Source organism: Cucurbita maxima, unplaced genomic scaffold (assembly GCF_002738345.1).
Source record: "Cucurbita maxima cultivar Rimu unplaced genomic scaffold, Cmax_1.0 Cma_Scf00013, whole genome shotgun sequence".
NCBI classification, from domain to species: domain Eukaryota; kingdom Viridiplantae; phylum Streptophyta; class Magnoliopsida; order Cucurbitales; family Cucurbitaceae; genus Cucurbita; species Cucurbita maxima.
The window spans coordinates 2238789-2247406 of NW_019272029.1; the positions used below are offsets into that span (position 1 = coordinate 2238789).

At 34.7% G+C, this 8618-nt stretch overlaps 4 protein-coding genes across 5 annotated transcripts in view; 2 read left to right on the forward strand and 2 right to left on the reverse strand.

The window, feature by feature from the left end:
* The first annotated feature begins 875 nt into the window (after positions 1–875).
* On the forward strand, positions 876–3313 carry LOC111488087. 2 transcript variants are annotated; one of them, XM_023135718.1, is made up of 3 exons: positions 876–1485; positions 1777–1904; positions 2405–3313. In XM_023135718.1, exons 1-3 carry the CDS (start codon positions 1270–1272, stop codon positions 3189–3191), a joined length of 1131 nt encoding a protein of 376 aa, XP_022991486.1. In that variant the 5' UTR covers positions 876–1269; the 3' UTR covers positions 3192–3313. The 2 variants fall into 2 exon arrangements, with proteins under 2 accessions (XP_022991486.1, XP_022991487.1); XM_023135719.1 differs by having other exon boundaries at positions 1846–1904.
* A 583-nt stretch (positions 3314–3896) lies between these two features.
* LOC111488091 (60S ribosomal protein L44) lies at positions 3897–5252 on the reverse strand. The gene is made up of 4 exons (XM_023135722.1): positions 5194–5252; positions 4428–4607; positions 4252–4326; positions 3897–4147 (listed from the first exon to the last, which is right to left on the reverse strand). The coding sequence occupies exons 1-4, from the start codon at positions 5194–5196 to the stop codon at positions 4088–4090; spliced, it is 318 nt and encodes a 105-aa protein (XP_022991490.1). The 5' UTR covers positions 5197–5252; the 3' UTR covers positions 3897–4087.
* Positions 5253–6643: 1391 nt separating this feature from the next.
* On the forward strand, positions 6644–7665 carry LOC111488090. The gene is made up of 2 exons (XM_023135721.1): positions 6644–6977; positions 7065–7665. The coding sequence occupies exons 1-2, from the start codon at positions 6657–6659 to the stop codon at positions 7614–7616; spliced, it is 873 nt and encodes a 290-aa protein (XP_022991489.1). The 5' UTR covers positions 6644–6656; the 3' UTR covers positions 7617–7665.
* Positions 7666–8617: 952 nt separating this feature from the next.
* The window catches only part of LOC111488206 (cytochrome P450 86B1-like), a 1953-nt gene continuing 1952 nt past the window's right edge, over position 8618 (reverse strand). Inside the window, exon 3 of the mRNA XM_023135889.1 lies at position 8618. This exon is cut by the window's right edge and continues 457 nt beyond it. The gene's annotated coding sequence lies outside the window, so the exon portion shown is untranslated.

Below are 8618 nucleotides of genomic sequence, written 5' to 3' on the forward strand. Positions count from 1 at the left end.
ACGGAACAAAAGACGGGGGGACTCAACCGTCTTCCGAAAAGAGATGCCGCTATGTTGAAGAAACAATTATCTCACTTGCAAACATATCTGGGCGGGATTAAATATATGACGGGGTTACCCGATATTGTAATAATCGTTGATCAACAAGAAAATTATCGAGCTCTTCAAGAATGTATCACGTTGGGAATTCCAACTATATGTTTAATTGATATGTGATTCGAATCTTGCAAATATTTCGCTTCCAACGAATGATAATGTTATAGCTTCAATCTGATTAATTCTTAACAAATTAATATTTACAATTTCTTAAGATTATTCTGATTAAGATAAATTAATTTTTGGGTAAGCATTTTTGAAACGTATATCAACCATAAGAGTATTCTTTAATTTTCTTTTTAAAAAATTTAAAGGTGCATTTTGAAACTTTTTTTAATTAAACTTTTAAAAATTTAAGAGTATTTTTTAAATATTTTTAAATAGGTTTAAATGATTTCCATTTCCATATAAAATAAGGGTATTTTTTTTTTATCAATTCAATATTTATATTTTAATATTATTATAAAATATTTTTGAATAAAATAATGTTTTTACTTTTTTTAAGCATAGCCATTGCTATATATTATAACCTTCACAAATGGCTAATTGACTATTTTAATGGTAAGTTCTTCTAAAATTTCATTGGTGTAATTTGCAGTTTTAAAATATTTAAATAATTTAAATACTAAAAATAAATTAATTTTACAAAATTGCCAAATATGAGGCTTGGATTGCGTCGTTCAATTTAAAACCAACATTGATTTCCAAACATATAAAAAGGGCGCGGGAAAATTTTACGCCATTGCTGAATCGCAATTCTGGTGAACACAACAAAATAATCAGATGAGTCGAAAATCCTAGAAGTTTCTGAGTTCTCCAATCTCATCTTTGTTGAATTCGATGGAAGAGTGCAATGTAAGTGCATGAAATTCGTTTGTGATTGGAGATGAACGGAGGAAAATGAGGTTAGTTTCTTTCTCTTTCCCGGAAAATTTGGGGACGACGTTGATCCAAATGAATTCTTCGAGGATTTTGCCACATTTATCCTAAAGAAGTTATAGAATACGTTGAGCGATCTCTCGATTTCCATTTTCTGCTAGTTTTGAAAATTCTTCCATGACGCACGCGATTATTGTTCCTCTTAAATCCTCGTTCTGTTTATTCTAGATCTCATTTTTTTTCACCTCGTTCTGTTTATCAATGGATTCTGGATGGTGAATTTGAGAGGAGCGGATGGAAAAAGGAAGGGGAAGTTACGACGAAAATCGTGATTGCAATCTTCTTCATAGCAACGGTGGTATGAATCGGACGCAAAATAACATGGACATCGATGAACCGAGCTCTACAGATTTGTCGTCGATTTCATTGTTTTCAGGCGTCGGCTTCATCGAGCACCCTGTTTCAAAGTACGATACTCTTGCCGGGATTGCCATCAAGTACGGCGTCGAGGTAATTATGCTCTGAGATTGTTTATTGTTGATTTGTTCGTTTCTTTTCGTGTCTTGCTTTGTTGATTTAAGTTGATCTACATATGACAATTGGAGGAAGTTGTTCACATATTCTGGATTTAAATGCAGAAAGTAATACCTAAAATAAGTAGAACTTCAAATTTTAAATTGTTTTACAAAAAAAATTTTGCTTCTCATGATTTATCATATCACGATTACCCTCAACTCCGATCACAATCTATCATATATGTTTTATGCGTTTTGTAACGACATAATTATGTATATATATTAGGTCTCGGACATCAAGAGAATGAATGCATTGGTTACAGACCATCAAATGTTTGCTCTTAAATCTTTACAGATTCCAACTCCTGGAAAGTTCCCTTCTCCTCACTTTTCCAAGGATCTTGACATTTCCAGGTTTGTTTTCTCTGGTTTCATACGTGAATAGTGTAAACTGCTTCATTGTTATGTTGAGAGTTTCACGATTAGCAAATATTGTTCGGTAATCGCCCCAGTCTACCACTAGCAAATATTGTTCTCTTTAAGCTTTTTATTCCAAGTTTCCTTCAAGGTTTTAAAATGTGTGCTACGGAGAGGTTTCATACTCTTATAAAGAATGATTCGTTTCATTCTCCAAAATCTCACATTCACACTCTAGTACTTAGTAAAGTTAATTCTCCTCGTGCCACTCACTCGAGTTGATCCTTAATTACATTTGTTACTTATTTGTTAATTTGGGCATAGTTCAACTTGTAACCGGTTGATAAAAGACTTAAATTGGAGTACCCACCACAGAAAACAATTATATAATTAATTAGGTTGCATGATTTTGCTTTGAAGTTTAGTTATTTGCTGTGGGTATTCATATGCATATAATATTCCCCGTAATATCTCTGCTCATGTGTGAGCTTCTACAGGAACAGTAATTGTGAGCGAAATGCAACTCGGTTCATGTCCTTTAATCTGTTGGACTCATTCCAATCACTGAGAATCAAATCCACCAAACTCAAGGCTCCTTCGGAAGCTCATCATGCGAACATTCCAACAACCAGTGAAACCACTGCCTACAGAAAAGGGGAATTCAACCATGGGGGCACTACTACTATTACTACTCATCCCATGCTGGCATCCTCTCATAATCCTCATCAAAACCGCCATAGAAAATCAAGAAGCTTTGCAGATGGTTTTCATTTTGAAAACGTTGAATTCACCGATATAATTTCCGCTCCGTACGGAGCAATCGACTCGACCAAAGGGAGTGAAAAACTGGTGAGGAGACGCCAGAAATCCATGGCGGACTTCTCCATTGCAGCCGATAGCGTTTTGAACAAGACTTACATCAGCAATGGTGAAAGTTTTTCAATGACAACGAAGAACTTGGATGTGAGACTGGATAGGGGTTCAAGAATCAATGCTACATCTAATGGGGTTACTGAAGTGAGTAAATTGACACCCATCTTAACAGATGATGTGGGAGGAGGCTCGTTTATGGGTAGTAGTAATGGGATGATGATTGGTGGAAGAAGATCATCAAGCACATGTAATTTGCAGGACACAGAAAAAGGTAACTCTTCCTCATCCATGTGGTCTACATCTTGGAGTTTGAAAACAGATCTTCAAGCACTCTCAACTGCAATGGTCACTAAGTCGATATTTGATGGGTTGCCAAGGTCAACAACTAGGTACAAAGCTTCAATGGATTGATAATCATCCATATTTACTTACAGATCGATCTAGCGCTTGTGCAGCTCAATCATCTAAGCCTTGTTTATTTGTGATTTCAAGCAAGGATTTTGAACAAAACCCAGAAATTTGGAGTAATCTATGTGAGGGAAATTCATCATGTACACCCCTTCATACCATTTTAAGCACGATTGAACATCAATTTATTTAAAAACATTACTGCCACAATTAGCTCATTTCATAAGGAAGCGCCTGCAAATTGCCACCTAATTAACCATATTTCTGCCTTATTAATAAAAGTCATTTCTGTGGATGAGGCAATACGGTCAGGCAACTATACTAAGTACATGTGCAGAAGGAGACGAGCCAAAGAAAAGGCTCTATTTTGATTTCGTTGGTAATTTCAATCTGTTTTTGCCCTCTCAAATTCGGAAGTAATCCCTACAATAATCCAGCCGTTATGCTGCTACATTGCAAATCTGCTAGCATGCCCCTCACCAAGATCTCTTCGACGACAACAAAGGAACCAACCATGCAACACTACTACTGATCCCTATTCGAGTTTGATTTCCTCTCTTTCGGTGGAGCTTCCGAACACCTTATTGCTTCAACTTCACTCATCACTCGTGTCGTGTAGCAAGACGCGAGAAAAACTCAAATTCATTTTCAAAAACAATGAGACAATTGAATAACCGAACTAATAAAAGTGAATAGAAGGGCTTCTGATTGACAGCAAAACAAGTGATACATTAAATTGGTAGAGGCTTACCTAGTTGTTCCACTATAAACTGGTACATTAAACAAAATTCAATGTGTAAAAGTGTTCCCAAGTATCAGAGCAACCAAACAAAAAATAAAAAACCCACAATTTAGACTCCCTAGACAGCAAAACATGGTGAATGACAACGTTAATGAATCTAAAAAAGTGAAGTTCCCTTTCCCTTCTTGTCACCACCAATCTCAAAATGCTTGCATCTCTGCAGTAGCAAACAAATATAAGGTATGCATTAATGAAAACCATACTCAAGGACAACTAAAATAAGAGACGCCAATGAATGAGAAATTTGCTTTGAATACAAACCTTAATGGCATGCTGTGACACATGCTTGCAACCCTGGCATTGCAACCTTAGAACAATCTTCTTCGTAGTTTTGGCCTGGAAGGAAAGTTAAACTCTCATGATTGTGTATTCAAGGAAAATAAACAAAATCTGGTTTAGGGTTGAACAGATCAATGATCATGGAAAGAGATTTTCACCTTCTTATGAAAGACGGGCTTGGTCTGTCCTCCATATCCTGATTGTTTACGATCGTAACGACGTTTCCCTTGAGCAGCAAGGCTGTCCTTACCCTTCTTATATTGGGTAACCTTGTGCAAGGTATGCTTTTTGCATTCCTTGCTCTTGCAGTAAGTCTTCTTTGTCTTGGGAACGTTCACCTGTTTAGCAGAAGAGTTGAATATCATTCAGAGAAGAAACAAAGAATAATAAGATCATACTTTAGAAACTCTACATGAAACATAAAATTATTATACAGAAATTATTGTAGAGAACATATTCGGAACAACGCGCAAAAAATGCTTGAATAGAGAAGACAATTACAAACATATTCTTGAGTGAATTTCATAGTCAATCTACAATGCCATACCTAGTCTATCGAGTCTCAACTTACTAAAACCAAATCTACAGCATTAACAATCCTAAAAATTCAACATAGCTACAAGAAGAACTCACACTGCAAGGAACAGCATAACATTCTTACATACCAACAACGCCCTTCATAAATGCCAATAAACAACTCTAGAAGGTATTTTCAAACCAAAAACAATTCCGATATTCATCAATCCATTATCCTAGAGTACAAGAATTTTGCGAGGCTTTAGCTTCCATCGTTCGGAATCAAATAGAATATATTATAAAACGAAGAACAACCTTCAGTCATTCCGATCACCAGACGAAGGATAGAATCATGAAATGAGTGAGAAAATCCAAACAAACAGCAAAATACGTTGGAAGGAAGATTACCATGATGGGCCCTGGACCTCACACTACCTCTATGAAGAAACCCTAATCGGCAATCAAACAGAATCATAAAATTCCTCCTCTTTTATACTTGAATAACTATGGACATTTCAGTCCGATTATGGGCCCTATTTCTGATCACTTTAGCCCACGGTCTATTACAAGCCCAAATATTTGGCCCAATTATGATTATGGGCCCAACGTGTATGGTATGAATTTCTGGTAACTCTAGCCCATTGGTTTTTTTTTTTTTAAGAAAAAATAAGTTTTTTTTATTATTTATTAATAAAGAGAAAAATTAGTTTATATCCCTCAAATTAGTTTAACTCTAGCCCATTATTTATTTATTTTTATGTATGATCTTGATTTCTTATAATAACTACATACGACGAGTGTTTTGAGTCAATTCATCCTCATAGGATCATGGCTCTTTGTCCCGACCATTGTAGTACATGTAGAACCTCTAACTTCAGAAGACTGAGTAATGTCTGTTAAACGAACACGACTCTCCACAATGGTATGATATTGTCCACTTTGAGCATAAGCTTTCATGGTTTTGTTTTGGGCTTCCCAAAAATGCCTCATACCAATGGAGTTAGTATTCCTCACTTATAAACCCATGATCATTGGGACTTTCATCATCCAACAATGTCAAATAAAAATATATTATTAAAAAAAGAAAATATTTAATGAAAAAAAAAAAAGGAATTGTATTAATTAAAATTAAAGGAGGATGGGTAAGGTTTAGAGTCATGGGATTCACGACGAATCCCCAAACTTGTAGAGCTTTATTTGGAGTCACATCTCCCCCTCACGTTCTCTCCCATTCAAAGCTTTAATTTGCAAAATCTCTCCACGCGCTTCAACGCTCATCCAAAATACATACTTAAATATCTTATTTCTTTCTATTAATTATTATATTATATTTTCAAATTAATTATTTATAATATATCTAACTTAACTGATTCGATCCGATCGGATATTTGAATTTTCGTCACACACTTCAAACTATTCGATTGAAAGTATTTTATAAAATCTATATCAAATGTCGTAAATTTGAAATTAAAAAATTTAATAGTTAAAATTAAATGGTATTTTATAGGTTTATTAACAACAAAACAGATATTATTCGTTTCGGCTCGTTGCGTATCACCATCATGGGTGGCAAACCGCCAAGTGTCTAGCTCTAATATGATTTGTAATAAAAGAAATTCATTGCTAACAAATATTGTCTGTTTTGGTCCGTAACATATTGCTATCAGTCTCAATTTTGAAAGGCGTCTATTAAGTAAAGATTTTCACACCCTTTATTTGATAAAATAATTTAGTTACAAAATACGATAATTGACATGTCAGCATGTATGGACCCCACCAAACGCCATGGCTTTTGTACAGCTACACGCATATATCTTGAAGCGATGGTGGTCTTGAAGGCACTCCCATGCCAAAAACCTTCTCACGCTTCCATGGCCAAATCCCCAAATTCCAAATCTAACCCTCACCCTTTCCTCTGCTGCTTTGGATTTTCCGGCAAGCACCGTCGCTTTAAGCCTCTCAAACCTGCCGCCGCTCACCGGAAAGGTCCCATTTCTTGGATGAGATTTCACTCCAAGCAGCCGCCGCCGTCGCCGTCGGTTCAGTTCAACCTGTCTAATACGGATTCCGACCGGCTCTCCTCAAAATCTATTTCTCCGACCGCCGCTTTTAACTCGAATGAAGATTTTACCGTCGCGGTGCCGGTGGCGACAAATCGAGCCGGCGGGGAGATTGTCACGAGGCCAGAAAATGTATGTGAATTTGCTTGGAAATTTTTTTAATGTTGTCTAAAATTAAAATTTATTTAGAGTGACATTAAAATTTTAATTTTATTTTAGGTAAAAAATGACATCCTTCCAGAAAAAATTATTCGTGAAAATTGCGAGCAGTTGAACTCGCCAAAAAAACTTAGCGCTCGAAGTGAATCAAGATTCTCGTTTACTCGAAAACTCGAGTCGTTTCGATCAGGTCGGTTCGCTCAACCTGTCTCACCGACGACGAAAAAGAATCTAAAATCCACCAACCTGCAGTCACCCACAATATCACTCAACCTTCCTCGCATAAACCAGGTCAAGGAATCGATGGCGAGTATGCAGGTCAGGTTAAAGCCAAACAACAGCGAGATGAAGCAAAGGTACAGATCGATGGCGGGAATGTCAATTTTGATGATAACGTTGGTGATCATGATAGTGTGGGGAAGACTATGTGCCATTTTATGCACAGCAGCTTGGATTGTTATGGTTACGAGCTTAAGGTCAATCGTTGAAGATTATGATACACTTCAATTTTTTAAATCAGATTCATATTCGGAAGGGTTTAAGAAGAAATTAGTGGTTTTAAAAGGGTTTCTTTGCAGAAATCAAACTCAAAATCGGTCGAAGAAATTTTAGAGAAATTTACATTTTTTAATCGTTTTTAATTATGCTTGATATGTATTTCGAATTTCTCATAATTATGTTTGGAAAAATACATTTTATTCTATAGCATAATCAAATTATGATGTAATTTATATATTTAAATTTAAATAATTTTAGGTGAAATAAGATGCAATAATTAAAATTATTATATATTTACAAAAATATATAAAAATGGAATATTGGGTTAAAAATTAAAATATAATAAAATTTGGGAAATTTTTGAATTTTTACATTTTTGTTGGGTGGAAGTTTGGAATGACCTAATTTGACTAGTATGTGTCTTGTAATACAATGCAAGTGAATATAAAAATATTCAAGAGGTAAATTTATAATAAATAAATAAGTAAATAAAAGAAAATAAATAAATAAATAAATCTAGAAGGCTTTTAATTAATTTACCACTTTTTTTATGCTTTTTGGTTGGGGAAGTTGAACTTGCATTCCAAATTTCCATTTTTTATAAAAATTTATCAAATGATCAAACTGCAACACGGGATATAGCTGCGTTCAGGAAGGATGAATCGCTCCCGAAAATGAATCTATTGATTCTCTTCCAATTGGTTGGATCTTAGCTGCGATAATTTACTTCACGGGAGAAGTCTCTGGTTCAAGTCTAGAATGACCCAAATACGCCAAGAAAAAGAATAAAAGAATAGAAGAAGTATCTGACTCTTTCATGCAAGCCACACTTGGCACGGAGGATATAACTCAGTTGATAGAGCCCCGTTCTTGCAATTGGTTGCAACAATTATGTAAATTTGAGATGAATTTTAAATAAATTTATAATTTATTATTTTATTACAAATATTTATCAAGCTGATATTTTATTTAATTAAGCTCTTAAAAATATACATTCATAATTAATCAAAGCATATAATTCCAACACCGAATTTTCCTTTTTTCTTTTTTTTTTTTTTTTTTTTTTTTTTTTTTTACTATTTAACCAAAATAAATATTTTTCAGCCAATCTAAAAA

Excerpts from the sequence above, each read along its gene's own strand:
- LOC111488087 (XM_023135718.1), top strand. The coding sequence starts at position 1,270 with ATGGAAAAAGGAAGGGGAAGTTACGACGAAAATCGTGATTGCAATCTT. Across the intron at positions 1,486-1,776 it reads CCATCAAGTACGGCGTCGAG|GTCTCGGACATCAAGAGAAT; the intron begins GTAATTATGCTC and ends TATATATATTAG. Across the intron at positions 1,905-2,404 it reads AAGGATCTTGACATTTCCAG|GAACAGTAATTGTGAGCGAA; the intron begins GTTTGTTTTCTC and ends GAGCTTCTACAG.
- LOC111488091 (XM_023135722.1), bottom strand. Across the intron at positions 4,327-4,427 it reads AGCCCGTCTTTCATAAGAAG|GCCAAAACTACGAAGAAGAT; the intron begins GTGAAAATCTCT and ends CTTTCCTTCCAG. Across the intron at positions 4,148-4,251 it reads TGTCACAGCATGCCATTAAG|AGATGCAAGCATTTTGAGAT; the intron begins GTTTGTATTCAA and ends TTGCTACTGCAG.
- LOC111488090 (XM_023135721.1), top strand. The coding sequence starts at position 6,657 with ATGGCCAAATCCCCAAATTCCAAATCTAACCCTCACCCTTTCCTCTGC. Across the intron at positions 6,978-7,064 it reads TTGTCACGAGGCCAGAAAAT|GTAAAAAATGACATCCTTCC; the intron begins GTATGTGAATTT and ends ATTTTATTTTAG.